The sequence below is a fragment of the Nelusetta ayraudi genome, unplaced genomic scaffold (assembly GCF_046127955.1).
Source record: "Nelusetta ayraudi isolate G7.1 ecotype Tasmania unplaced genomic scaffold, CSIRO-AGI_Nayr_v1 ptg000048l, whole genome shotgun sequence".
Taxonomy (NCBI): Eukaryota; Metazoa; Chordata; class Actinopteri; order Tetraodontiformes; family Monacanthidae; genus Nelusetta; species Nelusetta ayraudi.
Window position 1 is genome coordinate 5,979,084 of NW_027466098.1, and position 22,504 is coordinate 6,001,587.

At 40.2% G+C, this 22,504-nt stretch overlaps 2 protein-coding genes across 5 annotated transcripts; one reads left to right on the top strand and one right to left on the bottom strand.

The window, feature by feature from the left end:
• Positions 1 to 6,635: 6,635 nt before the first annotated feature.
• Positions 6,636 to 8,334, top strand: LOC142895117 (transcobalamin-1-like). Its single transcript, XM_076035893.1, has 4 exons — positions 6,636 to 6,748; positions 6,848 to 7,001; positions 7,992 to 8,128; positions 8,213 to 8,334. The coding sequence occupies exons 1-4, from the start codon at positions 6,679 to 6,681 to the stop codon at positions 8,272 to 8,274; spliced, it is 423 nt and encodes a 140-aa protein (XP_075892008.1). The 5' UTR covers positions 6,636 to 6,678; the 3' UTR covers positions 8,275 to 8,334.
• A 572-nt stretch (positions 8,335 to 8,906) lies between these two features.
• On the bottom strand, positions 8,907 to 19,529 carry LOC142895118 (cobalamin binding intrinsic factor-like). 4 transcript variants are annotated; one of them, XM_076035895.1, is made up of 5 exons: positions 19,452 to 19,529; positions 11,745 to 11,833; positions 11,511 to 11,652; positions 9,525 to 9,658; positions 8,907 to 9,433 (listed from the first exon to the last, which is right to left on the bottom strand). In XM_076035895.1, the coding sequence occupies exons 2-5, from the start codon at positions 11,803 to 11,805 to the stop codon at positions 9,348 to 9,350; spliced, it is 423 nt and encodes a 140-aa protein (XP_075892010.1). In that variant the 5' UTR covers positions 11,806 to 11,833; positions 19,452 to 19,529; the 3' UTR covers positions 8,907 to 9,347. The 4 variants fall into 4 exon arrangements, with proteins under 4 accessions (XP_075892010.1, XP_075892012.1, XP_075892013.1 ...); XM_076035897.1 differs by lacking the exon at positions 19,452 to 19,529 and adding an exon at positions 13,576 to 13,681; XM_076035898.1 differs by lacking the exon at positions 19,452 to 19,529 and adding an exon at positions 12,114 to 12,283 and having other exon boundaries at positions 11,745 to 11,822.
• Between the last annotated feature and the right edge of the window lie 2,975 nt (positions 19,530 to 22,504).

Consider the following 22,504-nt stretch of genomic DNA (forward strand, 5'->3'; position numbering starts at 1 on the left):
CTTCATTTGATCACCACCAAAATTCAATTACGGTACCTCTATCTTCTCCCACTATCAATTTTTTTCTGTCAGTTTCATTAAAATCCGTCCATAAATTTTTGCATTATTTTGGTTATAAACAAAGAAACACGGGCAAAAACATAACCTTCTTGGCAGAGGTAAAAATGAATTAAATTACATTAAAAAAAAATTTAAAAAAAAGTTGCAATAGAAGTGACAGTAGTGACATGAATGGAACGATTCTTGTGTTCAAAGTGATGGTTGCAGGGATTGAGCAGAAGCTGTTTGAGGGTGACCAGACTGGAAAATGTCCCAAATATTCCTTGTTGGATCTGGATCAAGCAAACTTCAGATATGCCTTGCTTGTATACAATGGTGTCCACAAGTCTTTGTCTTCAAACACTTTTTTGTTTACATTTTATAGGGCTGAAAGAATTCAGGCTTGAGCCAGGCTAGATATGACATGAGCTATTGAAAAGGCCAGCATCACTCAAGTGTCCATCTATGTCTTTTAATGTCTCACTGGCAAGCCCAAGAACACAAATGCCTTTTGACACATTGAGGAAGACTATGAGTCGAAATACATTTGTGATCCTGGGCCTGCCAACAGAAGACTTAGATGGACACTTGAGTGATGCTGGCCTTTTCTATATCACTTACGCTGTTTTCTGGGCCTTGCACCTCCATTTTTTTTTAAATCCAGAGAGTGCTCGTTTTTCTAGATATGACATGAAAAAAGGACTTGTTCGATCATTTCAGGCTCTGACAGTGTTGTTGCTTTCAGCCCTGCATGTTATAATGGCAATGCTTTTTATGTTCAATAGGCTTACTTAACTTAACTTGCATTTAAATCTTATGTTATGTATAACCATGATGTCACAAGGTGTGGGCTCTGATCAGCCCATGTGGCCCATTGGCTCTATTTAAATTGCTTCCTCATTTCACACTGTAACATAACCTGGTGAAGGTCCCAGGGACCGAAACATTGTTGTCTGATTAAACTTTATATGCAAGTTACGACTGTGCGGGAGCTTCCTCTGTTTCAGTCTGTTGCCCTTCTGGTCCTCTCCTACCCACCTGTCTGCCTTTGTATGTGTGCATAAGTTTTTATTGTTTAATGTTCAGTAGGCTAAATGTTGTGGCTTATGATCTTAACACAATATGTCCTAGTCCCAGGTCACATGATTATGTTTCTATACTGTTTCTTCCAGGAGTGCTGGTGAAATCTGGGCTGCAAGTCTGGCTCAAAGTGGACCACCACCCTGCTGCCTCAAACTTTGGTGCTACAAGTACAAGTAAGTCCCATTTCCAAAGAGGTTGTCTCTGATTTGCATTATACTTCACTTATCTCCCAGGTAAGAGGTCTTAAAGGTTTTTCATGGCTGTAAAATGTAACAGAATTCCCAGCTGTCACAGAACTCTTGAAAATCAAGGAATTTTATTACAACATCAATACTGAGATATTTGGTCAAATATATTATGATATATGATTCTGATGACAGAGGCTGCCATGCAAGGCGCCAACCACACTATCAGGAGCAGTCAGAGATTCAGTGTCTTGCTCAATGGCACACTGTGGAGGTGCTGTAACCCCACCAACAACAAGTTATATTATTTTTTTCCCCCATGTCTTTTAAAGGTCGAGTCAGCCACAGAGGCTACAATGACTGAACTGATGGAGGACATTTTGAGCTGTGGCTATAATGGACCGGTTAATGTTGAAAAGAGAGAAGAAATTGTCCGGTCTAATTGTTTTGTTCACTATGCTGATCCTTGTCAAGGATGTTAATGTTCATGTTTTGTTTTGTACATGTAACTTGATCATGAATTTATTTTTTCCTTCTTTATATCAGTGCTATTGTTCTTCATGCGATACTTCGACTGCTGCCCCTTCTTACCCAGCTACGCGAAGGTCTGAAACTTTATGGTCTTGCTGAGCTAATCAGTCAGTACCCCAAAATCTGCCAACCACTCTTTGTCCCTGGGATGGAGGTGAAGGTGAGTTAATAAATGTAAGCTTTAGTTGGGGCGAAGTGATACCAACTGTTTAGTATAGACTTTGAGTTAGTATTTGTGGGGTCACTAGACAACACTAATTCTCTCACCAGGCTGATGCTGACTTTGTCATTGAGGTGTGCCATCCGGAGTTTCGTGAGAAAGAACAGGTGGAAGTTAGCATTTTCCACCACCTACAGGACTTCTTGCAGCAGCTGGAAGAATGTAATTGCTCATTTGGTTTTCTTCTTGTAAACTCTGTGTACTTAATTTCTCTCTTACACATGCCATGAAGTTTCCATGTAGATTATAGTACACTTATTCCAGATATTAGAATTCTAAATTATACCTCTGGGCTGGCACCAGTAAACCATGTCTAATTTTTCATGATTGTCTGCTTTATCTGTCTCTCAAAAGATGAACATCCAGAGCTGGGTGACTATCACATTCCTCTCTTGCCACAAGAGAAGAGAGACTTCAGAGTCTTTGTACATTTCAATCACACATGTGACAACCAGTATGGCGAACATTCAGTGTGCTACCCAACTGTCAGCGCATGTGCTAATCTAATCCGCCTTCCTGTCAAACATATGCAAACTTATACTGCATTCAAACAAGTCATGAGAGAGGCCTTCCATCTCGGGCAGGCATTTCATCAGGTATAGGTTATATAGTGCCAGTTCTCTCATGGTTCAAGTACAATGCATATATATTCAGGTTCAATTTGTATACATTGGGTTGGATATTTTTGTGCAGTCTTTTTTTGTCAGATACAGTTTGTATCGCACTATTACAATGTTTGCATCATAGAAGATCCTACAATATGTTCTTTCCCTCCTCCTGTGACAGCTTGATAAAATGAATGTAAGGGTGTTCAATAAAACAGTGTGGAAGCAAAATACAAAAGTTTGTGGCAATCTGTTATTTATTTAGTTTAAATTAGTTTGCTGTGAATAGATGGTGGACTATAATGTGCCTGGATACACGGGGTCCTGGACTGGACTTGTGTAATCATGAATCAGCTTTTATTCCACAGATTGGCAAAGACGTGACAGTCAATGGTGAAGCAGGTACAAAGCATGTGCGAGTGTGGTCAAATAAATGTCTCTTCCAAAACTATTTGAATCTGAAAGGGGATCAATTGCAAGGTGTAGAGTTTCGATGTCCTCTGTTGTCAATGGACATTCCATTTCTGGCACGGTAACACCTGGGTCGGCAGAGTTGTCATGAGGGAGCCCAGAGCTCTCCCAATCAATATCCTCCATTTGGATTCCCTGCAACCAACAGAAGATAGTATTATCATTACATAGAATGAGAAAATCATATAGACGCAGGACAACAATTGTTCCTCAACTGCCACATTTTCTTCAGACATCTCTGGCTCTCTGATGGTGTGCGTCCCAATCTCCCACAGCTGGTTTGGGGAAAGGAAGCCCTCTGTCCTGATAGGATGATCATTCCATCCAGCAGAAAAGTTGGCCCAATCAGCCTTGAGTCTGGGGAGGAAGGTGTACTGAGCACAGAAGAGATGAAGATGATCAGAGATGTCGAGGGATCCATCTTCCTCCAGGCCGTGTAACACGTCATAGTAGATGTGTGTAACTCCTGTCCAAACGTCCCTCCAAAGACCTTCGATTCTACAATTCATACATAGAAAAGTTTCCCATTGGTCAGTCATACCATGTGAAAGAATAGTCAAACTGCAATTCCACTGGAGTATATATAACATTGAAGGACACACTAACAATAGCAAGACATGTCATTTCTTTACTTGGATCGTGAAGTAATATGATTTTCATCATCATTTTTGCAAAAGGAATACTTCACCTCTGATTGTGCACGCTCTTTCCACTTATAAAGCTCCCATGTCCTGTGCCTCTCACAGTAAACATCATCTGGGCAATGCTGACATTTTCGACACCCTGGTCACCTCTTACCCTGAAACATCAGATTTTGAAATTAGTATACAACTGAATCCACATAAAACTTCAATAAAAAAATACTATATCATTTTTTCACACAGGTTGATGAAAACTAAAAGCAGCATTGAATAAATCCTGATAATTTCATATATCAGAAACAACTGAAAAATCAGTGATATTGCTTAAAGGCTACTCTGAGAACCATAACTCAAAAACAAATTTACTGCAGCATCACTCACTTGTAAGGCCATCCAAACCTCCTCACGCCATCCAGAAAAAACTGACGCGCAGTACTCGCTGTGTTGTTGGATCCAGCATTGAGGTACATGATCTACAGGGTGGAAACAAATAATGTATTAGGCTCAGAACACCGCACAAAAGAAAATGAAAAAGAGGAAAAGACAAACAGGACGAGTCATGCGCACTGTTTTCATATCTCCACGTTTGATGTAACATTGATTTGCCTGACGCGGCTGCTCATTGAGCATTTGGGCATTAATAAGACTGTTAACAGCAGGTCGGCCCAATCTTACATTTCATTTTTAGAGCTAGTCTTTTCTTAAGTTAAGAAAGTGGGGAAGTGGGGAACACATTTTCCTTGGATTATACCAGCAATATTTTAATGAGTATGTACTTTGTTGCCGTAGGAAACTTACCTTCCTAGAGTAGCCATCAATGCCACCAAAAATCACTATGTTGTATCTGGTGGAAAAAAGGACATGGTTTAATTAAAACGGAAGAGGCAGAGGATAAAGTGCTGCAATAATCAAATGTACTAAACAAACCTGATGAGTTTATGATTGGTGTCAATGTGCGGCAGAAAATGTGGCCCTTGAACACAGTATTTCCGCCTAACAACACAGCCCATACTTGTCATTCTTGATAGGATGCCCTCTGTATCAACTCTATGCATAGAGGCCTTGAGTCTGGTCCATTGTACATGGTGGCCTTCTGCTTCAAGACACCCCTTGACAATCTGGTATCCAGCATGAGGTAGTCTAGATTTGATGGCTCTCACTTCATTATCCAGAGCATCATCAGTTATGGTGGAATACAGGCTCCTAACTGACATATTGTACTCCTGCATCCTCCTGTATATGGCTCTTCTGGAGACTCCAAGAATGTTTGCTACACATGTTGCCGGTAGGCCAAGCTGGAGAAGACTTTGGAGGTGCTCCTCTGTAATCTGCAGTCTAAAACGACCACGGTGACCAATACTTCTCACCAAAGAATTTAAGGTGGGAGGTTTATTCTGTGCGTCTAACAAACTACTGCTCAGCTGGTGGAGGGCTTCACTTATGTCATTAGGCAGAGCTACATTGTCCATTGCACTTATCAAGGCCCTCTCTTGGGTGACTATGTATTGCAGATAATCAAGATCAGGAGGGTTGTTGTTAAGGGCACATTGCAGTCTGTCCCTCAGTCTCGTTAAACAATCCTGGACGACAATGTTCCTGCAAAAATAGATGTAAACACACCATTTAGGAACGCAACCCTTGTCATCTGCTGGAGCTAATCTTTTCTGATACCACTGTGAATCATTGACGGCAGTTTTTCTCCTGCCTCAGTATCCAAGTCCGCCAACCCAAAACAACAAATAATAATAATTAAAAAAAAAAGTAACAGGAGTTTTGCACATAGTTTTTATTGTTTTAACTCTCACTTCTCATATAATTGATTCATGAGCGCCGTGCGTTCTCTCTTGTCCGACGTGTACCTACACCAGTCGTTCCGTTTGCAGGTTGTAATGATAATAATGTTAATAATAATAATAATAATAATAATAATAATAATAATAATAGATCGTTTTTTGCGTTTACTTCAGTCCCAGGAGAGCGTTTTTGAATAATGTGCAGATTCAATCTTTGTCGTTTTAATGAAAATTACGCAAATTGTGCTATTTTTAGTGCAGGCCTGCGGGCGAATGATGGGGTCCTTGCGGCGACCTGGTGATTTGTGATTTGTATACGCTCGCTGACGAAACGAAACGTAGCGGTAACATCAACAGTTAAACAAAAACATTGTTCAAAATATGTGGTAAATTAGTTAAAAATAAATAAATGAATGAATGAATGAATGAATGAATGAATGAATGAATAAATAAATAAATAAAAACATAACGTTACTGTAGTTGTCCCAGGCGCCTCCATGGTCAAGCCGGTCCATCAACGTAAGTGTACAAAAGTAAGTGCTGATTGGAGAGCTTGGCTGATTGGCCGAAGAGGAGTCCTGTGTATCTGAGCTCGATTGCTCTTCCCCTTCATCCTCCAAGCACCCGGATGTCTGTCACAGTAAACTGAAACTGAATTTTGAGAACTGAACTTGAATTGTGAGAACTGAATGTGAAGATGTCTAGACAGTTGGATTTTCAGTGACAATCAATTTTTTATTGAATTTCAATTTCAAATTTTACTATTCAAATACAGTTTTTGAATGCAATGATTCAAATGTAACAATACAATTTCAAATTATGTGATTCAAATTCAAAATTTTAATTCAATTATTCACATTTAGCTATTCAAATTCAAATCTAAATGATTCAAATTCAGTTTCTGGTGGCACATATTTTAGCCCATACCTTTCTCTGAATATGTATCCTGCACTTTGAATGCATCCCACACCTTGCCTCAAGATTTGGAATGGTTTTGATCGTTCGAGCTGACTTCATGGAAAAAATTATCTCCTGTTCCCTCGCTGTGTCAACATTGATGGCTGGAATAAAACAGCAGCTGCAGGAAGCTCAGTCTTCTGTCCAGAAACCATGGAGTTGATGCCAAGTCTGCTTTCTGCAGCGCTGCTGCTGCTGCTGTCCCCTGGGACTCTGACTGGAGGTAGACCTGCGTAATGTATAACTCTGCATGCTCTTCTATCTTTTGAACGACAAAAGTCATTTAACTCGTGCTTGTCTCTTCTTTTTTTGTTGATCACAGTCCCTAAAATGGATGCTGTTTCAGTTCCCATTGGCGTTGAAGTCAGGAACCTTTTACACAACAGCAGGCCGCTGACCCTCAGCACTGGCACGGTGTACAGAGGGATCCTGCTGGGTGCACTGAAAAGACTCATGTCCACCAATGCAAACTTTGCGTAAGAGCCAACATCTCACACACCACTGATCCTTTAATCATCAGAATGAAGGCGGCAGTATTTAAGCGTCTTCCAAGAAGAACAAGTTTGTCTCTCTATTCATATCTTGTCCACAGATGCCCCGATCTTATACAAAGTTTATGAAACTGGGTGAATTAAGACTGAGTATTGTAATATGGAGTCAGAGCAGAAAGCCATTGTGTAATCAATACACAATCATCTAAAACACTGATCCTTGGAAACGCTAAACACATGCTGCTAACTATTCGACGTGAGGAAAAACATTGCGACATAACAAAACATTTGAATACCAAAAAATGCGTGCACATTTTTATTCCTGAAAACAGAACACTTTTCACCTCCTGGCCGGGTCACGTGTTAACTCTGGCACAGAAATGAAAGCTTGCTTGAGAAGAGCCAGCTGTTTAATACACCTTAATCGGCAAAATAAATAAAAACGTTCTCACACATCAGTTTTGCAGCCTCCCCAGTCAGAAAGGTCTGACTGCCGAGTGTCGTTGGAGTGCCTCTGAGTGCAGTGCTAACTTCACCCAGTAGATGGCGAACCACACCAATTTCAACAGTACAAACGCTTTTAGATATTTAGATACAGTTTACATATTTTTTTTTTTTTTACAATATTATTCATTCATTCATTCATTTTCCATACCCGCTTAGTCCCGAGCTCAGGGTCACGGGGGTCTGCTGGACCCTGAGATTTATTTATTTATTTATTTAAAAAAAAAAAAAAAAAAAAATCTATTTAACTTATTAATATTTTTTTAACAATTTTAATCAACTTTTATGTGCATTATACAATTTTGTAGCCAGAACACACCCAGTGGAACTAAAAGGTCACCAGATTCGGAAAAGCTATCTTAACATTGTACTTTAACATTGCTTTTATTCAATTTATAATTTTTGCAGATCAGTTTCAACCCTACCGTTACTATTCTTTCATGGTGATCGCCATCCTGTCTCTTCTATCAGTTTCACATACACGGAGGATCGAAACTACGGCCCGTCCCTTGATAGTGTGAATGGTCTGGCTGGAAATGATTATGACCGTACATACTGGGAGCTGCTGGTGGAGACGCCCGATGGCAATATTACAAGGCCTGATGTTGGTAAGTTTGGCATTCTTGCCGTTTCTGCAATCAGTCTGTCCTGGTCTTCTGCCACTGTCCTGATGTTGTGATCTTGTTTTGCAGGTATCGGGTGTTACATTCCGAATGCAAATGAGAACATCATTTTGAATTTTACAACTTGGTGAAGACTCGCCGACCACTGCACATCGGCATTTTTAATATAATTAAACAGCAATGAAATACAACACATCGTTCTCTAATAGTCTGATTAAGATCTATCTATCTATCTATCTATCTATCTACACATACATACATAAAAACACATTTTTCCCAACTAAGATATCAAATGTTCCTAAAAAGTTCCACCTGTGTCCTTTCCCCTCCATTGTCCTGGGCCCTGTGGACATTGACTCTTCAATGTTTCACCATTTAACCTTGACTGCTGATGCTGCTGAACATCGGCTAGAGAGAACATGGATGTCATGCCAGCATGTGAAATGCACAAGCAGTGGACATGAAGATCAGTTCAGATTTTTTTTTGGAGCGGGGGTTTTCTCGAATACAGCATGTGCGTGGTTTATGTTCAATTCAATATATAGTAACCGGTGTGGGGCCAGAAGAGGGCGGCATTTTCACCAACACCATATTTGGGGTAAAAGTGAGTACACAAATGACTCAAAACGAGGCACACAAGCTGATTCTTCATGTCTCCTCTCTGGCTTGTGGGTTGATTGGATGATGGAAATAAAACAGAGCTACAAGATTGGTTGTGTGGTTAAAGTCTCTGTGGAACCCATGTGTTTGGAAGAACTTCAGATACACCTTAATTGTTTTAATTTCAGTGGACAATATGATCCGTTATCCACACTTACATGTTGCACAGCTTCTTTTCTGATACCAGATGGACTGGTGCAAGACTTGCAAGACTGGCAAACTATCCAAGAAAGATTTACAGTAGCATGATGGCCTGATGTGAATTACTGCAATGAAACCATTTCTGATTTATTTTAAAGAATGCATTTGAAAAGTATCACTTACACAAAATACCTTTTTAGCAATAAATTGTCATCCGAAGCCGAAAAGAAAGCAGAGAGGAAGTGCTGTGAACAAGTGTCAACAAGTGGTTATGAGCAGGGACATTTCAATAAAGGCAGATTATGTTGGTATTATCATCCAAAACATTATAGAGTTTATTTTTATAAGGTGCATTAGGTTTAATAATCTGAAAGGTTAGAATGACAGCATATCAGCTTGATCCCTATAAGTCCCCATGATCATGAGTGCCGTACGTTGTGTACTTCAAGATGACTTCATCTTTCGGCTTTGGAATGAAACACCCAATGCCTAGAATGAAAAAAGACAAAATGAGATTTCAAATAGCTTATTTTTCCCCTTCTTTTTTTTTTTGTTTAACCTTTGTCTCCCACTAACCCACCAACATTAAGGGGTCTGGTGCCACTAGAGTCCTTGACCAGCAGCTCCCAGTAGGTTTTATTTTTTACATCTCCGGGTAAACCATTTACACTCTGCAGAAATGGCCCATAGTTTGGATCCTGTGTGTAGGTGAACCTGCAGGGCAACAGAGGATGTTGCTCAGTTACACAAGTTATAAGATATCAGGTTGAAGGACTTTAAATCTTGAATTAGTTGCTGTATGCTGCAATACAATACAGTGTCTAAAGGTTAGGCCCTTCTTTTTGTAAAATGGAACTTTTGATGTACAGGACAAATAAATTCATTTTTATTTTCTAGGGCATAAAGATAAGAATAAAAAAGGGAACAAGAGATTAAAGAGATTAGAGTTCCTGGCCAATCGTGTGACTAAATGACTCATATAAAAAGAACAAAAATGAATTACTAGGCTGATAACAGTTTTATGAGTACCTGAGAAAAGAGAACAGAAATAAATAAAATAAAATAAAAGGGACCCTAAACTGCACAGATGTCTCTTCAGTCTGAAATGATAGGAAATTGCCCATTTATAGTGGGGCAAAAAAGTATTTGGCAGCCACTGATCCTGCAAGTTTCCCACTTAAAATGATGAGAGAGGTCTGCAATATTCATCATCGGTACAATTCAACTGTGATAGACAGAATTAAAAAATAAATCCCTAGCACATACAGGTGCTACTATAGGTAGCACCTACAAACAAGCAGGAATTCTGGCACTCACAGACCTGTTAGTTCTTCATGATGAAACTCTTCTATCCTCCACTCATTACCTGTATTAATAGGACTAGTTTGAACTCATCTGTATCAAAGATACTTCTGCACACCCTTAAACAGTCAGTCTTTCCACCATGGCCACGACCAAAGAGCTGTCTCAGGACACCAGAGACAAGATCGTACACCTGCACAAGACTGGGATGAGCCTATCTACAATAGGCATGCAGCTTGGTGAGAAGAGGTCAACTGTTGGAGCAATTATTTGAAAATGGAATAAATACAAGATCACTGACAATCTCCCTGCAAGATCTCACCTCGTGGGGTACAAATGATCTTGAGAACAGTGAGGAAACAGCCCAGAACTACACAGTGGGAACTGGTCAATGACCTGAAGAGAGGTGGGACCACAGTAACAAAGGGTACTATTAGTAACACACTACGTCATCATGGATTGAAATCTTGCAGTGCTAGAAAGGTCTTAAGCCAGGCTTAAGCCAGCACATGTCCAGGACCGTCTAACGTTTGCCACAGACCATCTGGATGATCCAGAGGAGTATCGGCAGAATGTCATGTGGTTAGATGAGACCAAAATGGAACTCTTTGGTATAAACGCCACTCGTTGTGTTTGGAAGGGGAAGAATGCTGAGTTGCATTCCAAGAACACCATACCCACTGTGAAGCATGAGGGTGGAAACATTATGCTTTGGGGCTGCTTTTCTGCAAAGGGGACAGAGTGACTGATCCGTATTAAGGAAAGGAGGACTCAGATCAAATTTTATTTATATAGAACCTTTCATTCAAAAAATGCAACCCAAGGTGCTTGACAACAATTAATCCCAATGATCCCAAACACGTCACCCGGGCAACGGAGGAGTGGCTAACTTAAAATGTATTTCAATGTTCTGGAGTGGCCTAGCAAAGTTTCTGGACCTTAACCTAATAGAGAATCTGTGTAGTATTGAGGTGAACATTTGTTATTGATCAAATATTTATTTTATGCACTATTATACACATTATACAAAGAAATTCTTTACAAATTATACAATGTGATTTCCTGAACACCCCCCCCCCCCACACACACACACACACACACACACATTCTGTCTCTCACAGTTAAAGTGTACCTATGATAAACATTACAGACCTCTCTCATCTTTTTAAGTGGGACAACTTGCAGAATCTGTGGCTGCCAAATACCTTTTTGCTCCACTGTATCTTGAAAAGCTGAACTTGTGTTTGGAGGAAAAGGATCTTACGTGAAGCCCTTGTTCGAGTCTTGCAGTCGCGTCAGCCCACCTAAGAGGATTCCGCCTTCCAGCACATGTGTGATGTACATTTGTGGAGAGACTGGCATCACAGAGTTTGTCACCAGCACAATAAAATGAACTTCACCTGTGTCTAATAGAAGCAGAGGAAACATACGCAAAATAAAAGTTGTGAGTGAGCTAGGGATGTTTTTTTTTTCTTCTATGGATGTTTCTGAAGCTCACCTGATGCTGAGATGTTGGAAAGCAGCAGCAGATAAACAGAGAGTGAAGCCAGAGTCTTCATTTTCACTTGTTTGGCACCTTACTTCAAACTTAAAAAACACAGAAAACAAAGTCACTCCCTATGTCCCCAAACAATGAGCACATTTTAATTAAATAATTTTTGAGGTTTCTTTTCAAAGTTTTCTGGGTTTGTAAATCTTTAGTCTGGAATCTGTATTTCAAATAAATAATTTATTTTTTGTTTTTAGAAACCACTGGGAATTATCTCACACGTCTTCAATGTCACCCAAAAAATTAAACACATTCCCCTAAAATACATGCCTTACCAATACAATTAAAATCTTGCATAGCAGATCTCTTAATGAACACATTCACTCACTCTTTGTAACCGGAGCTGGGACTGCTGAAAGAGCCGTCGTCAGGAATGCTTGTAGTTCTCTGCCTCACTGAATGAATAAATACCGAATGCATCTACTACTTAAGTCGTCCCCACCTATCCAACCAATCATAACGCATTAATCTCATACCAGGAAGAGTTTGTCACATCACCTCCTTGCATCACCTTTGGAAAGTACCGGCAATCTAGATAACTGACATTGGTGAAACAGTTCTTGAGAAACATCACAAATGCATGTCTACACAAGTTGCCTTGGGTCAAAGAGCGGAACCTCTTTGTTAACTTACTCCTTACAATAGAAAACTGGTTAGTCCAATTTTCACATTGCCTCATTTACTGACACACACACACACACACACACACACACAAGAAAACAAGTACAACAGTGGGCATTATGCACAAAGCCAAAACACTGCTGCAGCAGTGAAGGAAAAACAGTTGATGTGAGAGAAAACTGCACAAGTTACTTCTTCCTGCTGCCTTTTCTTGGGTGCGAATTGACTAGTCGTGAAATGGAAAACACCTTACACAAATGATTCCATTGAATTTGCTTTGTGCAATCGGCTCCAGGGTGTGACACAAGCGTACGCATGTATGTAACCTCTTTGTTAACTTACTCCTAACAATAGAAAACCGATTAGTCGAATTTTCGCTAGGTATTCAGTACATTTTCCATGCCCTCATTAACACTGACACACACACACACACACACACACACATACACAGTTTAAGTTGCTTCTTTGTGGTGCCTTTTGTTGGGTGAACTGACTAATCGTGAAATGAAAACACCTCATATCAGCTTTAACAAAATCAATGATTCCATTGAATTTTGCTTTGTGCAATAGTCTCCAAGGTGTGACACATCCGAGCACACACATGCAGGTACAGCAATGGGCATTATGTATTATTTAAATCATATCATGGTCATATCACCTGTCATAGTACAGGTTAACAACAGTTAAAGATAATAGTTTCTTTTATAATGATAACTAACACCTTCGTCATATAAAGCTATAAATGAGATGGATTTCTTTTTTATTTCCTCTTGCTTGCATTCTCCTTTGAGTTTTTGGAGAATTATTTGTTATGTGATGAACAGAGTTGCATCCCTGAAGAGGACATGGAAGGCTTGAAGAAAGTAATCAACAAAAGTTTATTTACAAAATGATAAAACAATGAAGACACACAATACTAACTGAACTTCAGGGCGAACTGAAGAAAAAGATAAAGGTGAACAAACAAAAGGCGCTGGAAAAAAACAGGATAAGCTCTGGCATCTCGGATCTCGGCCTCGTTACCTCGATAAACTGGCAACTGCTGGGCCAGGTTGGTCTGGCAACAATACCCCGGTAGCTAAGCAAAACCAAAACAATGCCTGCTGTGGCCACGGAGGACACGATTCTGCTGAAAAGAGCCATTAAAAAGATTACTGACCCTAAGGACGATATCCGACGACTCTCTGACGAACTGAGGAAGAAGGACTCACTGCTGTCAAGCTACTTTGAGAAATGCAGATCTGAAGCTCCTTCGCTGATTCCTTCTTTTATACAGTCGTATAAAACCACGCCCTGGGACCACTTATCTCAGACACAGGGACCTCTTATCTTGCCCAGAGACCCCCTATCTGAGGACCAACACCCTTTCTGACATGACCACAAGGGAACTTTTCAGAAGGCTTGTTTCAAAAGAATACAGAATATTTTTGTCAACCTATTGAATATAAACTTGACATGCAGTTATATATGCAGTTATATATATATATATATATATATATATATATATACATATATATATATATATATATATATATATATATATATATATATATATATATATATATATATATATATATATATATATATTTAGAACATTTCTTGTTCAACTTTTGATACAAAATGAGGACCACTATCTGACTAGATAGTGTCCGGCATACCAAATCTGGGAAACACTTCTGTACAAAGAAATCTAGCCACTGTATTATGATCAGCTTTTGGGGTAAGGACACTCTTCTACCCATCTGCTGAAACGACAAATTATCACAAGCATATATCTTTTATTTTGGACCCGCTCCACCATGTCTAAATAGTCCATCATAAGATGTTTAAAAAGTCCTTCCAGTGCAGGAATGTGAGCTATCTGATCAGTCAGGAATGTGAGCTATCTGATCAGTGAACATTTTCCTAATTCTATATTTTGGGCAATGGGGGCATATAGCTTATTCTCTATCCACCATAGCATTCATATAAGGAGACCACCATACTGCTTGTTACTTCTTGAGAACATGAGCTCTTGAACAGTGATTGGGTTCATGCATCTTTTCCATGGCCATCATCAACAATGATAAGGGTAAAACAAAATGTCCATGACTACTTTCTCCATAGCCCCTCATGTGGAATGGCTGTTCTGATAGCCCCCCTTTGAACCCGTATACGCTGCTCTGCCTCTGAAACATTGTTTTGAGCCTCAATCAATGAGCTAAGGCTGGTTAATGGTGTACAGTCTTGTTCAAACATAATAGGTACAGTACCTGAACAGCTAACCCGGTGGTTTTTTATTTTATGGGAGCTGCATGGCTTCCGCTACTTCTTGCCCATGAACTACTGGTGTGCCATCAGCATGAACAAAGACTCTTTGTTTCCAAATGCTAGCATTTATATATGTGTTACGTACCCTAGCTTGTGAAGGGAAAGGGAAGTAACACACGTAAAAATAAAGGCAATAATTTTATTTCTGACAATTGAAATAAAAGGGGTGCGTCAATAGAAAGGGCCAGCGTGAGTGCTGTCAAATCAATAAACAATCAAAACTGAAAGAGACTCCAAAAAAAAGATGGAGCTATAACTAAGAATTATCACTAATAAAATAAATCAAAGTCCGTTCTCAATAACCAAAACAAAGTCTAACCTCACAAACTTAATTACAGGGTGATCAGCACTCCTAATCCCTGGTGTGAGCTAACATAAAGGAAAACTATCAGGTGTAAACGTAAATCTGTATTTTAGAACCTTACCTAGCCAATTCTGGACGCAAAACAAACAATCACACAGAGTATTTTATCAAGCGTTCGGACAAGTGGCGTTCTGGGTGTCCAGAACGCCACAGCTCCAGCCTTTTATAGGTGACTCTTGTGGTTGGCGCTCTCTGATTGGCTGGTCGGTGTCCAATCGCAGTCCATGTGTTGTCACGGGGATTGCCAGGGCCAATCGTCGGAGGGAGACTGCAGACACACCACAGAACACACACACGGAACACAGCAGCAGGAGACCTCAACGGCTCACGGCCGTAACAATATGACAAAGCCATATCCATAACTACTGTCTCTGTAAATATTACATTCTGCGTCCTGCTGCTAACTTACAGGCTGCTGTTAGAGCTTTTATTTCTGCCAATTGGGCAGAGCATTGTTGATTCAGACTGACTGATTGTACTTCATGAAATGTGCTGTCAGGATTTAATTGCATGATGCCATATCCTGCTCTTGTTCCTGTTTCATCTCTTACACAAAGATCCATCCATAAACAATATTAAATCGGATGGAATTGGAAGGTTATACAAGTTATCGCGGACCTGCATAATATTTTCTGTCTCTTTTAAACAAACACGTGGCTGTCCTTCTGTGGGCAACACCATTTGTGTGGCTGGATTTATCATAGTACAGCACTGAATGGTTAATTCTGATCGTGTTAACAGAACTTCACAGCCCGTACACCTGGCCTGTGTAATAACAAATTGTGGGCTACTTAGCATAGCATGCAATTGATGGGGCGTATATAAGATGACAGGATGTACCACTGTAAATACTGATGCCTTTTTGTAGGCAAAAGCAGCAGCTGCCAATCCCTGATAGCAAGGTGGCAGTCCTTCCACACTATCCAATTTTGTGCTGGAATAAGATATTGGCTGTTTCCCTGTGGGAGTATCCTGCATTGCACTGCACACGCATAACCTTGTCTCTCATCCACATATAAATGGAATGGTTTGCCATAATCTGGATTGGCTAAAACTGGAGCACTTTGCATGTCTTTCTTTAGGAGATGAAATGCTTTCTCAGCCTCATCTGTCCAACTCAGCTGGGCAGATTGATTTGTCTGTCCAGCAGCTCACACTAAGGATCTAAGGTGGAGCTGTCTTCAGTGCATAGTCGCAGATCCACGGTCTGCTGTAACCTCCCACACCCTGAAAAGACAATATATGACCTACCGTTTGCGGTTTTGGGGCCAACCTTATAGCTTCTAGCTAAGAGGGGGAAATTTGCCTTTTGTTCCCACACAGCTGTCGACCTAGGTATTCTATTGATTCTTGGCAGAACTGCAATTTGTCCTTACTAACCGCGTGTCCTCCGTCTGCCAAGGCTTTTAAGACTTCAATTGAGTCTTTTTTACACTGCTCTTTGATATTGGAGCATATCAAGATGTCATCAACGTACATCAGCATAGTCGACTGTATGTTCAGATGACCCAGATCCTTAGCCAGAACCCTGTTAAAAATGGATTGAGAATGCACAAAGCCTTGTGGAAGATGTGTGTAATTGTATTGCCCTCCTTTATAAGTAAATGCAAACAAATACTGTGAATCAGGATGGACAGGCACACTGAAAAAGCTGAACACAAATCTATTAACGTATACCACTTTGGGTTTTGTGGAATATTAGATAATAGTGTGTGCAGGTCAGGTACAACAGACGTTTCTTCTGTAACTATGGCATGAGACCATGGTTTCATTTCTTCTGGGAGTTTTACCATTGCTGCTGCTCCTTGAGGTCCTAATATGTAGTCATTGTATTGAATGGTTGAAGTGGTCTGGCTTATTAATTCATCCCAGCAACTATCATAATCCTCTTGACTTTGATCCCTGTCATACAGCATTGTGCAGTGGAGTGGGAGAAATGGCACTCTTCATGGCTTCTTCATAATAGTGAGTTATGAAAAGCTTCCATGTTTCCCATTCTTGGTGCAGGAATGAACTGGGTGTTTCAACCAGTACACTCAAGCTTCTTCTCTTGGTTGCTGTTCCTGTGGAAGTGTTTGGAGTACTCTTAAAGTCATCATTGTTTCTTCACTTGGCTCTTTTACATCAAAGTGGACTCCGCCTGGGGTGCACATTATTTTTGCTTTAAGAAGATGTGTCTTCCCAGAAGGTTGATTGGGGTGTCTACTGAGTATAACAGGGGTGCATAAACTGTTGTTCCTGCAACTGTCAATGGAACCGGAGCTGTATTATGGGGTATTATTTGTGTTTTCCCAGAGAAACCAACCTACATTTTGGATGAAGAGAGGGGAAGTCCAGCTCCTTCTTTCCCTATACAGGAGTATGTGGCACCGGTGTCTACCATAAATCGGTGTTAACAATCTTGCACACTTATATCTATGATAGGCTTGCTGTGAGGACTTGTGATGACTGGTGCCTGTGTTTCCCCCTCAGGTCTCTCTGGGCCCCTCTATTGCCATGATAGCCTTTGACGCTTCGTGATCTCAAAACCATATCTTGGGATTTTTAAGCTTGTCTTTTGATGTCAAGGTTCAGATCTAGTGCCAGTGTATGCCTTCTTTGTTTCTCACTTGTAAATTTTTGGTTTTCTTCTTCTTTTGTGTTTGCTTGTTTTTTCTGATTAAACTCTTCATTTGATGTGGAAGAGGTATTTGTTAAACTATTTTTGCATTTTCTCAAGTTCTTCAGTTTTTCTTTCAGTTTCTTTTGTTAAATCATGGTGTAATTTTTCCATTTCTCTTTTTGATGTTTTTTTTTTAGTCTCTTAAGCTCCTCTTCGTCATCTCTTTTTCTTCTTTCTTTGTTCTTTTGGATGGTGCGTCTTCCATCCGAGCAAACCCACAGCCTTCTTCTTCTCGTCCCTGTTCTCCCCATCCACTTTAATAGTGGGAGATTCAATAGTGAGGAACATCAGATTGTTTAATGCATCCACACACTGCTTCACCACAGTCCTGGTCATCCTGGAAAAGCTCCCTTGTCAGCTGCGCTTGATCCCATCCTCCATAACCCGAGACGTGATCCATGTGGGATGCAATGACACATCTCAACAGCAGTCCGAGCTGACTAAAAATTATTTTAATGCCCGTACTAGATTGTTAAATGACATCAATAAGTTTATTTTTTTATTATTATTTTTTTTAATCAGCGGTCCACTCCCATTTCACGCAGCAGGGTGTTTTAGCAGACTCCTGTCCCTTAACGCCTGGCTACAGTCCACCTGCAGAGCTTTTAACTTTGGTTTTATCCACAATTTTAATCTGTTTTGGAACCGTCCCTCTTTTTATAAAACTGACGGTGTCCACCCAAACAGGTTGGGCGGCCAGATGCTAACCATAACGCCATGCTGTCCAACATGCTCCATGCGAATATTTACCTGCCACGCCCCCTCATCGGAGTCTACTCCCTCTATGCCCATCACTGCAACTGCTCACAACTCTACCTGACTCACCACCGCCCCCTTCAGGCCCCAGTTGACACTACCTCCTCCACCAGTTGTTTTTCCTAAAGACCGTTGCTCTTCCCTGCCAGTTGAAAGCCCGCAAAGGCCATGTGAGCCATCCGATCCTCCGCCCGCTAGCTCGTGTCTCAACTCCAGCCACTGAAGAGCTCTCTCGTGATGAGACGACCATTAGCCTGGCCCTCCTGAATGCTAGATCGCGAGCAAACAAAACCTTTATCCTGAATGACTTCTTCACTTCATGGAAGAGCTGCTGACTTTTGTCTTAAATTTTTACCACACCTGTGCGCTGTGGTCTACCGTCCACCTCGGCACAATAAGGATTTTATAAAGGACTTCACAGACTTTGTGGCTGGATTGACAGTGAATTGCGATCGCTTTTTAAGGCAGTCTGAACGCATTCAGACTGCAGGCAAATCTGATTCCAATCAGATTCCTTCTCAAATCCGATTTTTAGGGTTGACTGTCCACACTGTTTTGAGAAGAAGCAGAAGAAACATACGCAAAATAAAAGTGTGAGAGAGCTACGGATGTTTATTTTCTTCTATGGATGTTTCTGAAGCTCGCCTGATGCTGAGATGTTGGAAAACAGCAGCAGATAAACAGAGAGCAATGCCAGAGTCTTCATTTCAATTTGTTGGGCCTTTTTTGAGGTTCTTTTCAAAGCTTTCTGAGTTTGTAAATCTTTAGTCTGGAATCTATATTTCAAATAAATTATTATTATATATATATATTAAGAAACCACTGGAAATTATGTTCAACCAGTGTCACCCCAGAAAATCAAATACACTCCCCTAAAATACATGCCTTATCAATACAATTAAAAACTTGCACAGCAGACCTCTTAATAAACACATTCACTCACTCTTTGTAACCTGAGCTGGGACTGCTGAAAGAGCCGTCGTCACGAATGCTTGTAGTTCTCTGCCTCACTGAATGAATAAATACTTATATCTGTGTCTTGTCATCCGAGGTAACTTTGAAGGAATGTTTTTTGTTTATCTACAAATAACATGTTAATGTTTCCCTCGGGACACAATGTGGTTATGGTCATTTCCATTTACTGCAGACAATAGCAAATATAACACTTTTGCATGTGCAGTGTTGGTTAAAGGGTTATAACTCCCCTTATAACTCTATTATAATGCTCTGTTAGAGTTATTGTGGTGTAAAAAACAAACATGATCCAAGGTTCATTGGTTTAAACCGACCAATGAGGTGCACTTAACAAAAAATGAATAAGTCAACTTGATAATGAAATTCATTAATGTTTTTGGTGAGCATTCGAGATTGGAAACCCATCGGCAGCAGTGTGTGGCCCCAATGATAAACAAACAGGAGAACCTGTAAAATCTAAAGTAATTATCTGAGAGCAGTGAATCTTTGAAACCTAATAGTGCTCGCTGTGTTCTTTTCCAGCTCTTAAACTAGTTGGCGATTGATCGCCAATTATCGGCGCCGGGGCCCCCGGAGACATGCGAGTCACCTCTCTGCTTTTCACATCGCGAAAGCAGCTGTAACTTTCAAACAGTCGACTCTGCGCCTTGTTCCGGCGGCTCAATAGTCTTCGAGGCGTTTGAATAATCATTATGGCTAGTCTCCCAATAACAGAGGAGCCTTCCATCTACAAAGCTCTGGAATTTCAATATCACCTTAGTGGATGGAGCAATAGACCCAGTGTTCCAAAGATCTTTGCGCGGCTGCATTACAATTTTGCGGAATACAATCCTGCAGTTGACGGCGCAACAGAAGATGTCCTGTCTTGTGTTATTGACTGAGTCAAACGCTTCAGATTGATAACCGCTGCATAATGACAGGAGCATCTCTTGGTGCACCAATTGACGCTGGTTTGCGACCGCATGTATAACTCTTTGGCTCGGCCCCGCTAAACAAAAGCACAAACCAAGAGTGTCAATGATGACAATGTATTTTTTCCTTCCCAAGGTCAAATCAATCAGGGTGCAGGTTTTGTCCTCAAAATCTATTTCCACAGTTTCCACTATGCAGCATTGTGCAAGCTATAAAGGAGATTCTACTGTGGCTGTACCGTTCAGAGAAGCTGCAGCCTGCAGGAGCTACATCTTAGGGGCCGGTTCATGTTGTTCAGGTAGGTCACAATCTGATAAATCCTTCCCCCTGTCAACTGTAGAAGACACTATATAACTATTTGGAAGTTTAAGAGCTTCTAGACCAGAAAACACTAACGTGTATGTTTTACTTCATTAGTTGGTTAGATTTAATTGAAATCTCAGTTGCCTTATGCGTGAAAATTATTTCTAGTACGTATGTACGTATGTACGTATGTATGTATGTACATGAGGCACATTCAAAACCTTCCTTTGTTTGACAGCAAAATAAAGTGGTTTATGACCTCGTAAGATGATATGTTCTTATGTGAAAACTAATACTACAATAACAAGTGGGATATATTTCAAACAAACAAAAAAGAAAAGAAAATAATGTTGTATGTTTATGTATAAAAAAAATTAGACACACAGTAAAAATAAATACTTAAGAGGACAAGAATAGACCCCTGAGGCGCTAAATATAATCAAAGTAATTAATTAATTAATAGTGTGCAAAATGCAAAATGTACTGTTACTTAACTGGTTGGTTATAGATTAACTGAAATTAGAGTGCAGTTATCATGATTCAATGATATTCGGAAATAACTTACCTTATTTACTCTTGTACTAATAGCATTTTATTGATAAATAACTTGATTTGCTCCGGTCAGGAGTAGCTGATTTCAAGTAGTTCCAGTTGTGGGTTGACTGCAGTATAAGTTTCATCCACTGGGTGGTGCTGGTAATATACGTTTGGTATAATCCTATCGTTGATAAAACGAAGAAATCTCTGCGTGCCGAGCCATCATTTTGCCGTCTCAGTTGTATGTTACGGTTCCCGGAAGTGTTGCACCAATAGGGTGCTACGACATAATCTAGCTTTCCAATTTTGTGTTTGTTTGTTTTTTTGCGATGATTTCAAGCACAAAATGGTCCATTGCTAATTATTCCTAAGTGTGCTGCCAGAAAAATTACCTTGAAAATGCAAAATGTCAAAAAGACATTTAACATAAGCAAACAACACAGTCACTTGCTGTGTGTGTCTATATATATATATATATATATATATATATATATATATATATATATATATATATATATATATACTTAGACATGAATTTATATAATATTAAATTATTTTTGATTGCCTGTGGTAATGAAGTGCCAAAGGGATTTCCAGTTCACAAAAAGAAAGATACAAAATTCTTGCACTTGCATGGTGTGTTTGTCTAAAGTAGTACAGTACAGAGTTCTGTGTCAAGACTTTACTACTTAATAAAAATGATATAAAACAAAATAAAGTTTGTCAGCTTGTAGCATTTGTTTGCGAGGTTGATTTTTATCATTGTACAACCTAGCATTGATTAGTGAAGTAACATTTATTATTATTTGAAACTTCAGTGGGTTTTTTTTGTTTTGTGAGGTCGGATCAATCCAAGGCGGCGTAATATCTGAAGCGAGCTGCTAAGCAACTTCAAACTTGGGTGTGTGTTGTCTTTGGCTACTTGTTATTGGTTTATTGACTAAGACGGAAAGAACAAACAACTGCCTTTACTTTCAAGCCTCACGGCCTTCCCTCCTCCCCTCATTTTGCACTAAGCATTGGCTTGCTGCGGCTCGCCAATGGACCTCACGCATCTGTGTTTGCTCAGGAGCAGGTGGACGGACACTCTTTCTCTATATTGCACAGGAGCTTCTTGACACTGCTGGCTTTTTCAGATGGCGGCCGTTGTGGGGACGGTCAAAGGTCGATGAAGCTGCGCCATGTTTGTCTGACCCCGCTTCAATTCAGCGAAGGCAGGCAGTGGGGAGCGGAGCAGGAGAAGGAGGAGGGTGAAGGTTGTGGCTGAGG